The 19,350-nt window shown below is 36.3% G+C and overlaps 1 protein-coding gene across 4 annotated transcripts in view; it reads right to left on the bottom strand.

Moving 5' to 3' along the window:
- Positions 1-19,350, bottom strand: part of LOC138702919 (neuropeptide Y receptor type 1-like) — a 709,682-nt gene that overhangs the window by 192,256 nt on the left and 498,076 nt on the right. For all 4 annotated transcript variants that reach the window (XM_069830324.1, XM_069830323.1, XM_069830322.1 and 1 more), the window contains one exon: positions 6,384-6,508. In XM_069830324.1, the coding sequence (XP_069686425.1) occupies positions 6,384-6,508 (125 nt within the window). The remainder of the gene's footprint in view (positions 1-6,383; positions 6,509-19,350) is intronic.

The following is a 19,350-nucleotide window of genomic DNA, read 5'->3' as shown; positions in this document are numbered from 1 at the left end:
AAAAACCTCAACCAGGTAACTTGCCCCGACCGGGAACCGAACCCGGGCCACCTGGTTTCGCAGCCAGACGCGCTGACTGTTACTCCACAGGTGTGGACGTCTTTGTTCTTATAGGAGTATTCGCAAATGTCTTGAAATGAGGAGACATACTAGTGCAATAATGTTGGAACACAATCTAACTGAATATTTCGGATTTTTTTATAGCTTTTTATAATTTATGTGATTAAGTTAATGGCCCTCCATAAATATAGTTTTATTTCTTTCCCGATTTTCCTTGTTAACAGGTTGTACCAACTATTATTCACCTTATTTGAGTAATGTACATTGTGGGATTCGAAGTACTGAACACAGGGCTTTAACATATGAAGTAAATTATTTTTAAATATTATCCTCACTATATGCTTCACAGGAAAAATTTATAACAAAAAATGTTAAGGAATTGAAATAACAAACAACGAAATGCACTGACAACTATTTTATTTTTTGTTTTAAGGTTACGAGGAATTAATTAAATAAAATTCTAAATGTAACTTCATTTGTTTTTACGTAAAGATTAATATTTTTGGTCCTACATAATACATCTGTTATGGTAACAATGATGATTAGAGATGAAAAATTCGCTCGGGCGCCGGGGATCGAACCTGGGTTCTTGGTTCTACTTACCAAGTGCTCTAACCACTGAGCTACGCCGAAGTTCAACCCACGGCACCGGATCGAATCCTTCTCCTCTACCCAAAAAGCGAAAAACACTAGAGGAGAGGGATTGGATCTGATGCTGTGGATTGAACTTCGGAGTAGTTCAGTGGTTAGAGCACTTGGTACGTAGAACCAAGAACCCGGGTTCGATCCCCGGCGCCCGAGCGAATTTTTCTCCTCTAATATAACTTTGAAGACCTAACAACAGTCCATACCAGTGGAGTAACGGTCAGCGCATCTGGGAGCGAAACCAGGTGGCCCGAGTTCGAATCCCGGTCGGGGCAAGTTACCTGGTTGAGGTTTTTTTCGGGGTTTTCCCTCAACCCAATACGAGCAAATGCTGAGTAACTTTAGGTGCTGGACCCCGGACTCATTTCACCGGCATTATCATCTTCATTTCATTCAGACGCTAAATAACTTAGATGTTGATACAGCGTCGTAAAATAACCCAATAAATCCACGAGTTACAATAAACCCAGTGGAGAGCCCACGTTAACAACATTGTAATAGTATATAATGATCGATATAAGGAAATGCTTTTTACAAACGTGTATTGTACAGTTTTTATACAATCGTATTTTTAAAATTGCAAATACAATATACTCGTATTTTGCACTGAATATTTAGAGAAATATTATGCCAAAGCCTTCGCAAAACTGCAGTGTAATGGTAGCTAAGTAACAATAAGTGCACTATAATGAGTCTATTTCCATATAGTTTTATGTAAAGAAGAATCGTTTCTCTAGCAACAAGTTTCTGTGTGGGAATTCTAAATTTCAAGATCTAACAAAATAGCTGTAAATAGAGCAAAAAAAAAAATGATCGTGCAAAATAGTATATTACGATACAAGGTAGGTAAGTGTTTTTTATAAAACCAAGAAAAACTTTGAAAAACGAGCAGATTGAGTTTTTAAATTTCCCAGATTTTGTAATGCACTCCACAATCGTGTATTGTACAACAATATTTGCACGATCATATTTTTAAAATTGGAAATACAATATATTTTGCATTGAAAATTTAGTGCAATATTATTCCAAAGCCTTCGGAAAACTGCACTATAATGGTAACTAAGTAACAATAAGTGCGCTGTAATGGGTCTATTTCAGTGTAGTTTTATGTTATGAAGAATCATTTTCCTGGCAACAAGTTTCTATGTGGGAATTCTAACTTTTAAAATCTAACAACAATAGCTGCAGATATAGCAAAAAACACTATCCTGCAAAAAGTCTTTTACAGGTGCAATAATAATAATAATAATAATAATAATAATAATAATAATAATAATAATAATAATAATAATAATAATAATAATAATAATAATAATAATAATAATAATACTTACTGGCTTTTAAGGAACCTGCCGGTTCATTGCCGCCCTCATATAAGCCCGCCATTGGTCCCTATCCTGAGCAAGATTAATCCAGTCTCTACCATCATATTCCACCTCCCTCAAATCCATTTTAATATTATCTTCCCATCTACGTCTCGGTTTCCCCAAAGGTCTTTTTCCCCCCAGCCTCCCAACTAACACTCTATATGCATTTCTGGATTCGCCCATACGTGCTACATGCCCTGCCCATCTCAAACGTCTGGATTTAATGTTCCTAATTATGCTGGGTGAGGAATACAATGCGTGCAGCTCTGCGTTGTGTAACTTTCTCCATTCTCCTGTAACTTCATCCCTCTTAGCCCCAAATATTTTTCTAAACACCTTATTCTCAAACACCCTTAACCTATGTTCCTCTTTCAGAGTGAGAGTCCAAGTTTCACAACCATACAGAACAACCGGTAATATAACTGTTTTATCAATTCTAACTTTCAGATTTTTTGACAGCAGACTATAGATGACAGAAATCGAATAATAACACGCATTTCCCATATTTATTCTGTGTTTAATTTCCTCCCGAGTATCATTTAGGCCTATATTTGTTATTGTTGCTCGCAGGTATTTGTATTTTTCCACCTCTTCAAACGATAAATTTCCCATTTTTATAATAATAATAATAATAATAATAATAATAATAATAATAATAATAATAATAATAATAACTCATCAAGCCATCGCGACTCACATCCCTTATGAAGATGTACCTAGATATGCGGTGAGAAGAAGTTTCAAAATAGCCGTGGGATCCATGTGGAGCAAGCACAAGGAAGCTTTGTTCGCCACACGCTGGCTTCGCTTTATACTGGACCGAAACAAAAGAATTAATTTCACATCCCCATAAAACAAACGGCACGTACTCGAGTTGTGAGGGCGTGTTAGTCAGCGGTATTCCGGTAAATTTCGCGGAAAATAATTTTATCCTGTAGTTTGTTTGTAACAAATATAGCTGTTGACGTGCTTTCAGAGGGTCGTGTAACAAGTGCCATCTCTAGGAAAATATTCGGGCTAAGAGGGATGAAGTTACAGGAGAATGGAGAAAGCTACACAACGCAGAACTGCACGCATTGTATTCTTCACCTGACATAATTAGGAACATTAAATCCAGACGTTTGAGCATGTAGCACGTATGGGCGAATCCAGAAATGTATATAGAGTGTTATACCTGGTATGGTTTACCTTGTCTCAGTAGCAATAAAACCAAGTCCCTTCAAATGAGGATGGAGATTATAGGAGGGTTGTAAATTTTCAGGATTCCTTTCAAAATCTTGTTATTGTACAGGCTCCCGGAACTCAGTTTCTTGAAAGACAATCTCAATGACGGAACTACACAGTACGATGAGAGATATTTTGTTATTTTATTTTGGGCTACAGAATGTATAAACTAGTCCCTTCCGCCACTGGATGGTTGGACGGCACCGCTCAACTCCCCCAGCGCCATAACAACACAGACGAAGTAAGACGTATCTTCTTTCTCTCTCTTTTCACAGTGAGACAAGATACATCACACAGCCTTTAGTTGGGAGGCCGGAGGGAAAAAGACCTTTAGGAAGGCCGAGACGTAGATGAGAGGATAATATTAACATGGATTTGAGGGAGGTGGAATATGATGGTAGGGACTAGATTAATATTGCTTGGGATAGGGACCGACGGCGGGCTTATGTAAGGGCGGCAATGAACCTCCGGGTTCCTTAAAAGTCCTAAGTAAGAAAGAATACTTCAGAGTAGATGTTTGTCTTCATATGAAGAAGTATTTGATATAGAATACAGCATTAATAGACGAAGAGTGTATAAAAATCGGGGGTTTTTTTTTAAATATAGCGAAGAAGAGTTCCACAAACGTTTGCGCTTGAATAAATTTGCAGCCACGAAATTGGTAACGAAAATTGATGAGTTAGGCTATCCTTTGGCAACTGAAAAATTATTGATAATTTTAGTTTTTATACAACATTATTTATTTTGTGAATAAGATGTCTAGATTCCTGAATAATGTCATACATCATTAGATCCATCTACGCGAATACAGTAGAACTTCGTCCACATTTGTTAAATCCTTTATCAGTTAAAAATTCATTAGTAACCGAACGAAACTTTGGAGATACTTAGGAGTATAATTACGGAACTAATTAATAACTTTAGGTATTGGTAACTAATTAGTCATTAGGCCTATCTTGTCTTCCGAGAAACCGGTTGTAAGAGAGCGGAAGTTTCTGTGCTTTACTCCCAGAGGGTCTTGCTTGAGGGCAAATGAGCAAGCGAGTGTATCCGGAAATAAAAAAAATATATATAAATCTCCAACGTTGAAAATCCGGCGTATTCAATTGGAATTTTTTTACGCATGTCTCTCCAAATATTCCAACTATTCTCCGATGGTTTTCAGTAGGCGTACGTTCTTCTACAGATAAAACGAATTGAATCGTTTATTTTGAAAAGGGGATATGTCAATAAATCTACAAATTTGATTTGAATAGCTTTATATGATGTACATTCTTCAATACATAATTATTTGGTATGAAAATGACACAAATCTTCACGTCTTTAATATTTCAATACCACACCAGAAGAAAGAAAGAAAGAAAGAAAGAAAGAAAGAAAGAAAGAAAGAAAGAAAGAAAGAAAGAAAGAAAGAAAGAAAGAAAGAAAGAGTTAAATAAATAAATAGTTAAATAAATAAATAACCAAATAAATAAATAAATAAATAAATAAATCAATAAATGAATAAACAAACAAACAAATAAATAAATAAACAAATAAATAAATATTATTGCTGTAAATGTTCAATGCAAAATATATTGTATTTGCAATTTTAAGAATATGATCGTGCAAAAAATGTTGTATAATACATTTTTGTAAAATGTATTACAAAATCTCGGAAACTGAAAAACTTCTTCTGCTCGTTTTTCGAACTTTTCCTCGAATTTGTAAAAAGCAGTTACAAATCTTGTATCGTCACTTAATATTCTATTGCATTTCACTACTAGACTTAAGAAACATCCTGTTTTTAATTTTAGTAAATTGCATTTTTCCGACACGAACATAAAAAACGAACACAGACAATCAATAAGGTTCCGGAGCTCCCCTGAATATATACAACACACAGGACATGAGAAACGGAGAATTTATGTAGAACCAGGAAAACGCCTGGAATCTATACTAAATGCATCACTTGAGAGGCAGAGAAGAAGACTATCCATAAGGTGTATATGGAGAGATTCAAGGAAAAATCGCATTAGGTCCTTGACATGTTTGCTCAAAATCATGTGTAGAAGATTAAAGGCTGGTTCACAATAAACCGGAAACGTGAAAAGGAACTAAAACGAAAACGGTAAAATTGTTAAAATGTGTACATTTAAATGTGAGCATTCACAATTAGCGAAAAGCTTGCCGGAGCCCGGGATCGGGAACGGAGAGTTGACCAAGTTTCAACTTTGGCGTTCACGCTTCCGATCACAGCCCACTAGATTCATTCTATTGCCACCTAAAAGCTATTTTGTTGTCATATATTTTGTAGCAAGAAGACCGTGAAATAACCTATGCATTATTTTGTTCTGTGCTGTGATGAGTTTCTAATATTGGGTGTTGAGGAAAATCCTCACGTTTAGGATAAGCAGCGCGCCGCGTGTAAAGATGAGAAAATGAAGGAGAATACGTGGCTTTCAATAGCTGCATCTTTGAACACCGATCGGAAGCGAATCATATTTTATTACTGTATTGGTTGCATTACACACTACATATTCATGCTTCAATTCAATAACTACTGTTGTGTTCATTTTCGTTCTATTACAAATGTTTCTTCTCTAATTATTTTACGTTATGATAGACTTAAAATAGGTTGTGATAATAAAGATGCATGGGCATATTTATAGTACCGTACCTAATGAAATGTTTCAGTTGAAATTTCGAAGTTGGTTAACCTGTGTTTATGTTGGCTGCCTTGTACTCATGAGAGAACGCCATTTGTCAATTATACACAAATAACACCGGAATGCGTAATATCGACTTTACATATCGTTATTGACATGCATATCGATATGCATAGTCGTCTACGTTCTCGGTTTATTGTGAATCAAAAATTTTCATATTCACGTCCTCTGCTTCTCGTTTTCATTCTGGTTCTCGTTCCCGGTTTATTGTGAACCAGTCTTAATTCTTAAAGACAATCCGACGCTGTTTGATAGACTGACTCAACAGGCATGGAAGCAATGATCTTCAATGACACGCGAATATATATGTAACAGTAAAATAAATACAAGTGCATCGGAAATTTATTGATTGCACCATGTAGGAATGGTTTATACTCACTGGGATCGGGGTCGTCTTCTATTTCCGTAACTCTGAGGGCGGCGGCCATCGGTGCAGCCAAAGCGCCAGCCACGCACCAGATGCCGGCTATGGCCAGCTTGGCCCTCAGCTTAGAAGGTCGTGCACTGCAAAGAATAACACTACCGTCAGAAAATGAAGAAAATTACATCAACAAATTTTAAAGACATTAATACACAGTCTGATCTCTGATGCATTTGGGGTCACATAAAATTTCAGCAGTGATACAAAAGTTATATTACGGTAATTCCAATATTACGAGTATGTTGATAAAACAGAGAGCTTTTTTACCGTTCTTTCTACGAACAAAAGAAATCAGATTATCTCTTACTATGGTTACCATATCTTTAAACGCAGAAATAAGGACATTATACAAATCGGACAGCATTGTTAATGATTAATGGACTCGATAATACCTCGTCATTTTTTTAAAATTATATTTTGATAATATTTGAGTAATGTAGGCTTGGAAATGAAATAAAATTTTACGGAAAGGGGGGCACTACGACCCAGGACTGCAATCTGTTACGATATATTGCGCTAACCATCAAGCTAGGCGCATTCCCAAAACCACACTAAAGTTCTCTGTGTACCCAGGTTTCGAGAAGGCAACCCACCTCGTCCCTAGGCCAGCCCCCTCCGTGCGTCGCCAGCTGGCGATCGGGGAATGCTGTGGAATGATGACGGAATGATGTCCATGCCTAATATGGGGAAAAATGAGAGGACACCGAGAAAAACTCCAACTGCGACCTTATCTAGAGAAAATCAAAACTCGAGTGGCATTTAATTGACTATTACACGATTAGAAGAAAGTTTATATGATTATAAGACATAAAGTACTCTAATAAAATAGATAATAAAATATTGTCTTACTAATTATACTAAACTGCCTTGGATATATATTCTGGCACCAGTCTGGAAACTTCTGGTTGGGTCAGGAATGTGCGCGCGCACCTAGCGAGAAGGAAGGCGCGGGGAAACGGAAACTCGAGCTTCGGTAGGATCTGTAGCGCGGTACCGGAGCGAGGGGAGGAGAACTACGGTGACGGCGCGGAGCGGGGAGAGCAAGGGAAGCATCGAGAAGTGGATTTCTCTCGAAGGTTGTGAAAGCCAAGCGAATCGAAGATTCCAGAAAATATAGTGTAATAAATAACACCGTCAGTGGCCGACAGAGTCAATCAGTCTTCAAATCTTGTCTTGGCCAACAGCGAGTTAGGGGGACCTGAGTTCGACGTACAACGGACCGCATCTGGGGAGCCTGGGTTCGACGTGCGGTGAACTTGAGTGAGTGAGTCCGTAACTGTGACCGTGTCCACCAGGCGAATGTGACGCAGTTGGGAAGACCTGAGTTCGATGTGCAGTGAACTTGAACAGTGAGCTAGAAGGACCAACCAAGGCAAGCGAATTGTGAACTTAGAACTGACAGTTTTGTTCTGCACATAGTGCATTGTGAACATTAATTGAAATTAGGAGTACATTGTTGTCCTTCTCAATAATACACGTTCGTGTATTGCCATTGTCGTCGTGTGGAGTGCAATAACGACTATTGTGTTGCTGTGTTGAGTGGAATACCCATTGTTATAGGATGAATTATTAGAAATAAAATCACATTGTTTTCGGGTGTGTGGTGGTTAAAGCAGAATAAAAGTCACATTATTATTGTACCATCTCATCATTAAATAATATTCCGCTAGATGACAGTTGTGTGTTATGATGAGCTGTTCTCTTGTTACCAGTTGTGCCAACTATACAATCTTCATTTAACTCTATGGACGATTACTAGTCAAGAAGGCTTTATTGATTCAGTTTCACTTTTATTAAAACAGTTGCATTTCACTTCAATTATCAATATATATTAAACAATCTCTGATACGTGACTATCCATAATCTCATACAACAGAAGGTGTAACATAACCTAATAATGTAAACAAGATAAATGATAGAAAAGTTTTAATTAAGGATGAAGAAATAAATATGAATCATTTTAAAAGGTACAATTATTGAAAGTACAATCTTGGCAAACAAAGAAATAAATGCTAGTGAAGTGATAAAACAAAGAAATGCTAGGGAGGTGATAAAAACAAATGCTAGGGATGTGATAAAAAGTGTAGGATATGCAACAATGATTGGTTGAAACACGTCGTTCCGTACAGTCTTATTGGTCAAAAGTAGTATTATGTAGTAGAAGTCAAAGAAAAATTCCAGACCTCATCGGGACTCGAACCCGGGTCTCCTTCATGACAAGCTGGAAGTCTAACTACTGAGCCACGGCAGGGGTGTAATGTAGATTTATCCTATAATGGTAAAAATTATAAAACGAAGTTACTTTTCACGTGAATTTCTTCGAAATCTTCATTTCTCCACTTACCTAAATCGATACGGAATCATTTCCGAACACACTAAGAAAATAGTTTAAATATATGCCCTCTATCACATCAGAGGGTTAGGAATAGTTCTTCTGAAATAACCTGTGTGATAACACTCATAGAATACCGGTATGTTATGTTTTCTCATCCAAGGCAACAGGGTTCTACACCCGCAGGTCTCGCAACATTTGTGTATGAACTCAACTATTTTCCCATTCCACCACAGTTCTCGTATAATTACACGTGGACTCGGAATTCCCAAGGGCATTAAATTATGAAAAGTCTTCCATCCCACATAAAAGAAGGAAATTAGGACTGCAAGTTCAACCGAACCATCTCGTGGGTTATCTCGAAACTTTAATTTCCTGCTACGCCATCGAAGTGTGAATTATTACTAAATGTCCTTGCGATGTGAGCGCTACCTACCTCACGAATTAAAAAACTGCGCAACTTTCTTGTTCTTAATCTCTCAGTAATGACCCCATTTCCTTGCAAACAGACGGGATGTTAGATAGGAAATACAACATGTTATGAAGAGCAGATGAATAGGTACAGATTGTAGAGTGGGTGACATGTCAAGGAGAAACGAGTTCACAACTCGGCGAAAACACGGAACGTCATGTGCATCGAATTATTCTACGGTGTCTCCATTTTCTCCGCCACTCTTCCCAAGATTTCTGCACTAGCCATTGTAACAAGAGTGGAAACAGTGATGTCTGGTGGGAAGCTTTCCTCTATATCACTGCTTCTGAAACTCTACAACAGCTCGTCTCTCCAAAACGTAAAAAAAAGCGACAGGGAAATCATAGAATTCGTATTCAAACGTTTATGCTGTTCATGACTGTTATTGTTAGCATGGTTGGGATTGTAAAGATGTTTGGGGTTTGAAATAAATGTTTTATATTTCTTTATCCTCGACCATGCCGAAATGTAGTAATTATACACCTGGTAGCAGACCTTTAATGCATGTCATTAAAGTACACCTACTCATTAAAGGTCAGGTCTTTCAGCCAATGACGACTCAGGTTACAACTGTTCAGCCAATGACAGGCCAGCTTTCTACCGTTATAAAACCGCAAGTATCGATTATTCTCGGATATGCAATCGAAAGAGAATTAGCGAAAAGTCACGGAGGCTGGAAATCCAATACTGTCGCAGAAGGTTATGTTCTGTTACTATAATAATTAGCGTTAATTGTAAATAATATTCAAATAAAATCAATTTGTCATCTCGTTTTTCAATGTCTAATTTAATTTCAATGTTATCTCTGTAGGTTCTTATGGCCTAGCAAGGTCAATGTGGACATCTGTTCCTCGGAAAAAATCAATACTTTCGCGTCTGCTCACATCTCACAACATACGGACATTGCTAAAAAATTAATAATATCAAGTTAGAAATATGGTCGAGCATAAAAAGTCGTATGTGCTAGTTTCATAAATATCCATACTCACTTCTTAATTACATTCATTATAGGCTCGTTGCATAATGTACTATTATCCGCGTTGGTTTGATAATGGATACTTATTCATCTTCATATCACCATGGTAATGGGATTCATTACCGCGGTAATAATTTACATATCGCACTCAGTCCACGATCATATAATGAACTCATTAAACGCATTATTAAATAAACGCGGATAATAGTTATTTATGCAACTGTGCTATGTAACAGTTACAAGTAATATTAAAATCGTAGTTAGCTCTAAAGTAGTAGAGTAAAGGTAGATGTCCGCTTACCGGAATGGATCCGTACGGCACGTTCAGATTTTTAATTTTTAATTATGGTTTGTTTAACGACGCTCGCAACTGCAGAGGTTATGTCAGCGTCGCCGATCTGCTGGAATTTTGTCCCGCAGGAGTTCTTTTACGTGCCAGTAAATCTACTGACATGAGCCTGTCGCATAATGTCATCGATCTGGGCCGGGATTAAACCCGCAACCTCGAGCACGGGAGGCCAGCGCTATACCGAGGCTGACTCGGATTTTTATTCTTTGCATTATTTTAAATGTAGCATCGCCCATTTGGCCGTATTGCCACTGTCTACATGACCGAATTCCGATCAGAAGTCTTGCCAGAGAATTCTAAACGGATTTCCGTACGGTGCAAGGTCGAAATAGGGAATGTCATGGCAAATATATTGATTGCAAGGCCTCCAATCGCGGTAATATTGAAGGTATAATGAAATAGATGACACGAAGCTTATTTTAGTAAGTCCAACAGTATGAAGAGCTTTATAAATTCATGAAATTAGAATTATAGCAATGTAATATGGAGAAGGAACGTAAGGGATGAGATTGGGAAAGTACTAAATTAACGAGGTATGTCCTTCATAGTTTAAGTTACAAAGATATTCATTTTATTTCCAGGTTCAGTCCAGAACACTACAATGAAATAATGCGCTCTATCGGTAAATTACAATATTATTTAATGAATAATTCGGAAATGCGGACAAGTGAGCGGTACTACAGAGTGATTTATATAGAACTGATACATTTCTTTCATTGTTTCAAAACGAATTGTGCTAGCGACAACTTATTATACCTAAAATGTAGAGGAATTTTGGGAGATTATTTACCTCTATAGCAAATGTTGAAAATGTCCTCCATCCTGCATAAGGCACAACTCAACACGTCGTTCCATGTTACTGGCCACTCGTTGGAGGACTCTGTTGTCAATAGCTTGAATCTCCTGTGTGATGTTGTGCTTCAGATCGTCCAATGTCTGGGGACGTGTGGCATAAACCCTGTCTTTTAAGTAACCCCATAGAAAGAAGTCCGGCGTTGTCAAATCCGGAGATCTCGGTGGCCACAGGTTCCTGGAAATTATTCGGTCGTCACATAACCGGATAAATGGAACCATGCTTCATCTGTGAACCATGTGATGGACAATATGGCAGGATTTTGCACAATGAACGTCTGAAACCAACGGCAATAATTCAACCTTTTATCCTTATCTGGTTCCTGTAGCGGATGAACAACCGTAACCCTATATGGCTTTAGGCTCTCTGACACATTGAGTAGGTGTACCCTGTCTCCTGCGACAAACGTCTTAATGATTTTTTGGGTGACTGCTCCAGTCATGCTCTTACGTCAACAACAACCGTGGGAAGCCTAGATGAACGATGCTTGCCCTTTTCACTCACCAGAGATCCAATTGTTTCCAAATTGTTTACCAGTCCCAGTATTGTGTTTCTTTTGGGAGGATTGCGAACACCAAATTCTCCCTGGTATGCCCTTTGAGTAGCTGTGGCCACCGAGATCTCCGGATTTGACAACGCCGGACTTCTTTCTATGGGGTTACTTAAAAGACAGGGTTTACGCCACACGTCCCCAGACACTGGACGATCTGAAGCACAACATCACACAGGAGATTCAAGCTAACAACAGAGTCCTCCAACGAGTGGCCAGTAACATGGAACGACGTGTTGAGTTGTCCCTTAAGCAGGATGGAGGACATTTTCAACATTTGCCATACAGGTAAATAATCTCCCAAAATTCCTCTACATTTTAGGTATAATAAGTTGTCGCTAGCACAATTCGTTTTGAAACAATTAATGAAAGAAATGTGTCAGTTCTATATAAATCACTCTGTATAATAAAAATTCGAATGCAACTAACAAATTTTTTACCTTAATGATACTATAGTCTCGTCGCTCTTATTTCCTGCAGGCAATCACGTTGCAGGTCGGCTACATTTAAACGTGTGCGTCTTGTCATTCGCTGCTGATGACGTTATGCACTTCCTAAGGCTCGATAAATACTTAAAATAATCGCCTGCCATTTTGGCTCTTTCGTTGGCGTTCGCAGAAAGCACACGAGAACGTTATTTGCCGCCCAATTATTTACTCAATTACAGTGCGTTTCATTTATTATCATTGGAGCTACCGAAATGATAATATTTGAGGTACAGCAAATAGATTCCTCTTCTGGTAGCTCGGCAACGAAAGAACAAAAATGGCGAACGATACTGCCTACCTAGACTTCTTAGAGCCTTCATTTCCTAATGCGTAAGAAAAGATGTGGAGTCACGCCGGAAATAACAGCGACGCGACTATAGCAGCAGATACAATCTCAGAAAAAATGTTTGTCGCACAGCTACTTTGTAAGTCCCAGAAAGGAGACAGTCCGTTATGATTAGACATATAACGAAACAAAACTAATTCTACTACCTCTACTGGTTCTTCTCTTGTGAACCAGGTCGCTCGCCCTCTGATCATGTGCACCGCCTCATTTCTGGGACTTATAAAGTAACTGTGCGACAAAATTTTTTTCTAAGACTGTACGGCGTTAAAACATAGCATTACACCACTGCTCCCTAATAGAAGATAACATCTAAACCACACACAAATAATCACGTAAGTCTAAATTGTATATTTAATTTAATCAACGGTGTTTAATTAATTTAATACATAGGTATTCTACAAGCAAAACTCAACTCGAACTTCTCGAGACGCTCATGCTATGACGCTCTTACTATCCTGCAGTAGGCGTGAGAGCATGCTGGGAACCGGAGCATACATCTGCGCGAATCAGTCAAGCCCGCCGGTTTCTGCGCACTGAGATTTCCTTGTTGGATGCCTAATATTTATTCTATTTTAGGTAATACTTCAACATCGGCCTATAATTCCAAATTTCAACCTAACCATACAGACACATGAGAGCAACCACATACTCAACCATAAAGCAACACCACACTAAAACACTAAGTAACGAACATAGACACAATATGTAACATGATGTATACATTTCACATCATGTAATTCAAGTTGTAAACGAGTTTTCACTCACACTAATGAAATTAATAACATATACAAATTTACATGATCAACCATAAACACAGATCAAAATAATTGTAAAAATGTAAGTGAAACCTCGTAACACATATTTTAAATGTTTTTACTTTTTGTATTTTAACTTTTAACCTTTGTTTTATTGATATTTTATATTCACTATGCTTGCGTACATTGAAAATGAGGTTAACATATTGGATAATGTAGGCTAAGTTTGTGTTGATGATATCGCAGGCGCGATGAAAACGTTAATAAAAACAGCAAAAAATATGTAATATAAAGGAACTATTCCTTAAATATTGTATGTTAAGTCATAGACTGAAAATAATAAAACCATTTAATTGAACTTACTATGACTTATCTGAACAAATCTTTAAATTAATTGTAAAAATAAATAAATAAATAAATAAAATAAATAAATATGTAAATAAATAAATGAATAAATGAGTGAATGAATGAATAAATAAATAACTGAATCAGTAAATGAATGAATGAATAAATAAATGAATAAGTAAATAAATAAATAAATAAATAAATAAATAAATAAATAAATAAATAAATAAATAAATAAATAAGTACATAAATAAATTAATGAATAAATAAATGAATAAATAATTCAATAAAAATGAATAAATGAATAAGTGAGTGAATAAATGAATGAATGAATAAATGAATGAATAAATAAATAAATGAACAAATGAATCAATAAATGAAAAAGTGAATTAATAAATGAATCAATAAATAAGTAAACGAATCAATAAATGAATAAATGAATCAATAAATGAATTAATGAATCAATAAAGGAATGAATGAATCAATAAATGAATAAATGAATCAATGAATAAATGAATTAATCAATAAATGAATAAATAAATTAATTAATGAATAATTCAATAAATAAATTAATCAATAAATGAATAAATCAGTAAATCAATAAATGAATAAATAAATAAATAAATAAGTAAATAAATAAATAGTTAAATAAATAAATAAATGAATAAAACAATGAATAAATGACTAAATAAATGAATAAATCAATAATTGAGTAAATAAACGAAAAATAAATTAATAAATCAATGATTGAATAAATAAATAATAAATAAATACATAAACAAATAAATGAGTAGGTAAATAAGTAAGTAACTAAGTGTGTAAATAAACAAACAAACATAGCAACCGTTAAAGTATTGTATTGGTGCAGTAATGATAATAGAAACTTTTTCGACATTTTTTGTATCTCGAATTTTCGATAACTCGAAGTATTATCCATTTCCGAAAACATTTTGAGATATCGAAGTTTCGACTGTAAATGTCGCAAAGTCTTTACAACAGACAGCAGAGTCGAGGAGCCAGGTCTATACAGCTAGTTTACTTTGTTCCGACAGCAGCTGCTAGGACGCCGCGCCGTTCTACTGTGCCAAACTTGCGCCGCTACATTTGAGACACTGTGCATTACACAGTCCAAGGATGAAAGGAGAGTTGCATGAATGTTGTTAGTCAGTGAAGCAGGAGAATGCCGACAGGCGCAGACAATGAAAGATATCCGTGCCAAACGCGTCTACTCCCCGAAAGTTGAGCATGGCCTCACTACTACACATTTCACGTCTTGTCTTGTCTTGTCTTGTCCTCTAAACGAAGTCTCAACCAGAGGATTCAGTTCTGTGTCACAGTTATACCGTGTGTTCATTTCAAAACTTCCAACCTTGAATAATTTTAGATGTGCAGGAAACAAGACTTTAAAGAAAAACACGTTGATTTAATTTTCTAGGAGGGAAGTGAAAACTACTGATGATTGAATCTTCTGTTCCATACCTTCGCCCCACCCTATTTCTGAATTTATAATTACACACATACAGTGTGTTCATTTCAAAATTTACCTCCTTGAATAGATGTGTAGACTACAAAATTTTGAGAAAAAAACATCGATTTAGTTTTCGAGGAGGAAGTTCAAAATCACTGCTGATTGAATTTTATATTCCACTCCTTCACCTTCCACCTTCACTTTTAAATTTAAAATTTCATCCCTGATACTATGTGTTCATTTCAAAATATTTCACATTGAATAATTTCAAATGTGGATAAGATTTTGAGGAAAAACATGTCGATTTAATTATCGATAGGGAAGTTCTAAACCAATGTTAATTGAATTTTCTGTTTTACATTTTCATCCCGAACCCCAGTTTTGAAGATGTATATAATTTTAATATGAGAAGAAACTCAGAAGGCCGTGAAAGAAGAGTTAAAGAAACCTTCCAACAATGTAAAATCCCAAACTAGTTCTGACATCGTACACAATTGGCGCATGCGTCGAAAGAATTTCGGAACGCTGGAAGTTAAGGCACTAAAAATGGTATTTTAGGTGCCTAAAAAGGCTCTAAAACAACAAAAATAGGGCACTAAAAGGCATTGAAATTATATTGAATCACTCATAATCAAAGCTCGGAACTTGGGGACTTGTGTGTCGTGTGCATGAGTAAGGTTACAGGTACAACGTACACAAAGCTCACGCTGCAAGCTCTCAGGGACAGTCGTGTGTACTAAGAAAGTGGCCACATCGAATGGCAGGAAGACGGACGAGGAAACTGTGTCGTGTCGAAGCCAATGATATTCAGAGAATTACAGGTAAACGGCCTGTTCGAGGAATTGGAAAATACGTGTTATTCGAATGGGTATATTACAGAAGTTAGAAAACACATTTCTTTAAATTTTAGGTATAAAATTTCTTGGAGGAATTCGGAGGAGATATATTATTTTCTTCGAATGGAGAGTTTATATTTTGTAAATTGTGCGCCACAAAACTAGACGCTGGAAACGGGCATTCATTGAAAGATTAAATTGGTGGGAAATTTGTCCGTAGCCATGGCTCAAGTCGTAGAAAACCTGCCCCAGTAGTGACATACAAATTGAAAACTATTTTCGAGAAAAATGTAGGATATACTTATCTTTCTCAGATACGAAATCAGCTAGCAACTGCTGAAAATCGAACAGAGAACAGTGACAGTGAAAACATTCAGTATTTTAAGTTTGCTTCCGTCACTTCATGTGACGTGGAAGTAAGTTTTTTTTCGTTTCAAATCATATTTAACTAACAGGCGAAGAAGTTATGGGTTCGAAAATCTTCAAATGTACGTAGTCATACACTGCAATAAAATGTGCAGAGCAGAACAGTAAATTTGATATATTGCTCATGTTTATTTTTATTATATATATGCTACAAAATTACGTATTTCAGCATACCATAATACTACTAATATGTTGTTCCAGCCAGAAACCACTTTTATAGCAGACCTAACAGTACCTCCGTGCTGGAAGCGGGAGTTTGTTGACATTGGAGTCCGGTCGCTTAGCCACGTGCAAATACACAAGTCCCCAAGTTCCGAGCTTTGCTCATAATTCATAAAGTAAACATCCATAAGACCATAAGTAACTTAACAACGTGCACTGGAAAAGTAGTTTCTCTGTTGTATAGACTTGTTTCACTTGTACTTATGAATCCACAACTTCACGTCCAAAATTTGAGTTACAATAAACAACAAGCAACTTTTCAAGATTAACACACAAACTTCTGTCACGTTTATTGGACAAAATCAGTTTATATGCTGAGAAAGATCTCTCAACGTATACAGATGTGACTGGAGCATACTTAAACAGTGCCATCTTGGCTACATAATAATCGTTCCATTAGTAGTGAAAGCAGGAAATTATGCTACCCACTGACGATATAAAGAAACTTTCGATGTTTTCAATTTCGGCATTTTTCATCATACAACAGTATTTTCACAAAGACAATCCTAGACTGACTATGTACTTCGTGTTCTCAACATACTGCTGCTGGATTTAGAAGGACAAGGTCGATTCCGGAGTAAGCGTAAAAACAATGCTGTACTGCAACAGTGTGTCACTTATCTATGGCAACTATAAGAGCTTCAAATTCCTTAGTTTCCAACACAGCAATAAATGCAATATTGTTGATTAAGTAGTCATATAAAGAAAAAAACAAAACAGTACATATATATATATATGTGTATATCTCCAATAAATAATTTCTTAGCATCGCCACAGATACACTTGATTGTACTTGTCACTATCTCTGTCACTAGAGAGTTCTTGAAATTTATATTTTCCCCGCCATTCATAAAATATTTTGATATGATACCTCTTGCACAAAAGGGGAGATCTGTAACTGAAACTTGATTAATATATTTCAGTATTATTTGTATTTATCCTGGTAATAATGAACAATATGACTTGTAGACATTTTGTTTTTCAGCATTAACTTCCCATGATTGTACGAGAAGATACGAAGAGAACGGCAGTTACGTAGACCTTCGGCTCCCCCCTACTACCAATAACGCATAGCACAATGTCAATACGGCGGTTGCTGTCGTCTGCGATACATCGAACTTTTCTGTTGATTTTCGAGTTCGTCATTTTTTTTCTGGTTATTATAATATGCTTATTTAAGTTGTGTTAACTCTCGCTAGTGGTTTTATATTTTATTTTAACCGTGTTAATATTTATTTTATTATTGTAAATATTTTTGTTTTATTATTATTATTATTATTGTTATTATTATTATTATTATTATTATTATTATTATTATTATTATTAATAAATTGATTTGTATTACTATCTTTGTATCATCTCCGTCACGGATATTCTATTATTATTATATTATTATTATTATTATTATTATTATTATTATTATTATTGTTGTTGTTGTTGTTGTTACTATTATTTCTATCATCAACATTATTATTGATCTCTGTAAAATTTATGTAGACTACTGGACTGTACCCGAGCACGAGCATATGCTCATTTCGGGTATATATTCATATGTATCATTTCAAATGTAAATTGTGAATAAATGTGAATTTGAATTTGAAAAAAGCAAAAAAAAAAAAAGTACATATTAAAGCAAAAAAGGCAAAAAAAAGGCAAGATCAAACTTCATTAGAATGCTTCATTTCTCATGATTCGTGCACATTTACTAAAACCCTTTAAATATTAATATTCAAATAAAATAGGCATTTTCCTAAACATTCGATGTCTACTAATGGTAAATGTTACGAATATAAATTCGCCTATGCCTGAATTCAACTGCTCCAGTCGAACCTTGGACTGTCGTCCTCATTCTTGGGGGCGAGGCATCACATCTTTGTTACGGCGTCAAGGGAATCCTTTAAATGCTCATTGGTCTCCTTATTTATTACCGTTCCTACCATCCTGACCTCTTTTACTCGCAATAACTTAGTCAAACTGATGAACTGCGAGATTACGTAATCCCTGCTCGGATATGCTAGAATCTCAGATGCGTGGTCCAGCGGGCGGGAGGACCTAATTTATTATATAATAAAAGGCTGGGCGGCGAATACCCTCAGATCAATATGCCTTGCGGAGCGGCGTGCCATAAATTGGAACTCGGCGCGATCCTCATCAGAGTGAATGGCAATAACTGGGGCACAAGAAAAGAGTCACGTCCTAGAGTGTTGCATAAAGAATGTGTTGGCTTGGATTTAATCACTGCTGGCGAGATGACTGCGTTTCGCAGGTTGCATATTCAATTTTAAAAGATAAAAGTGAGGAGGAGAAAATAGGAAAAGGCTCACAGCTGTGGAGTAACGCCTTGCATGCTTGACAGTGAAACGAGCGGACCTGGGTTCAAATCCTGGTTGGGACAAGTTACTTTTTTATTTTAGTAGGTTATTTTACGACGCTTTATCAACATCTAAGGTTATTTAGCGTCTGAATGAGATGAAGGTGATAATGCCGGTGAAATGAGTCTGGGGTCC

The sequence above is a fragment of the Periplaneta americana genome, chromosome 7, assembly GCF_040183065.1.
Source record: "Periplaneta americana isolate PAMFEO1 chromosome 7, P.americana_PAMFEO1_priV1, whole genome shotgun sequence".
In the NCBI taxonomy this organism is placed as follows: Eukaryota; Metazoa; Arthropoda; class Insecta; order Blattodea; family Blattidae; genus Periplaneta; species Periplaneta americana.
The sequence above is the reverse complement of the archived record's forward strand: the minus strand, read 5'-3'. Positions and strand labels throughout refer to the sequence as shown.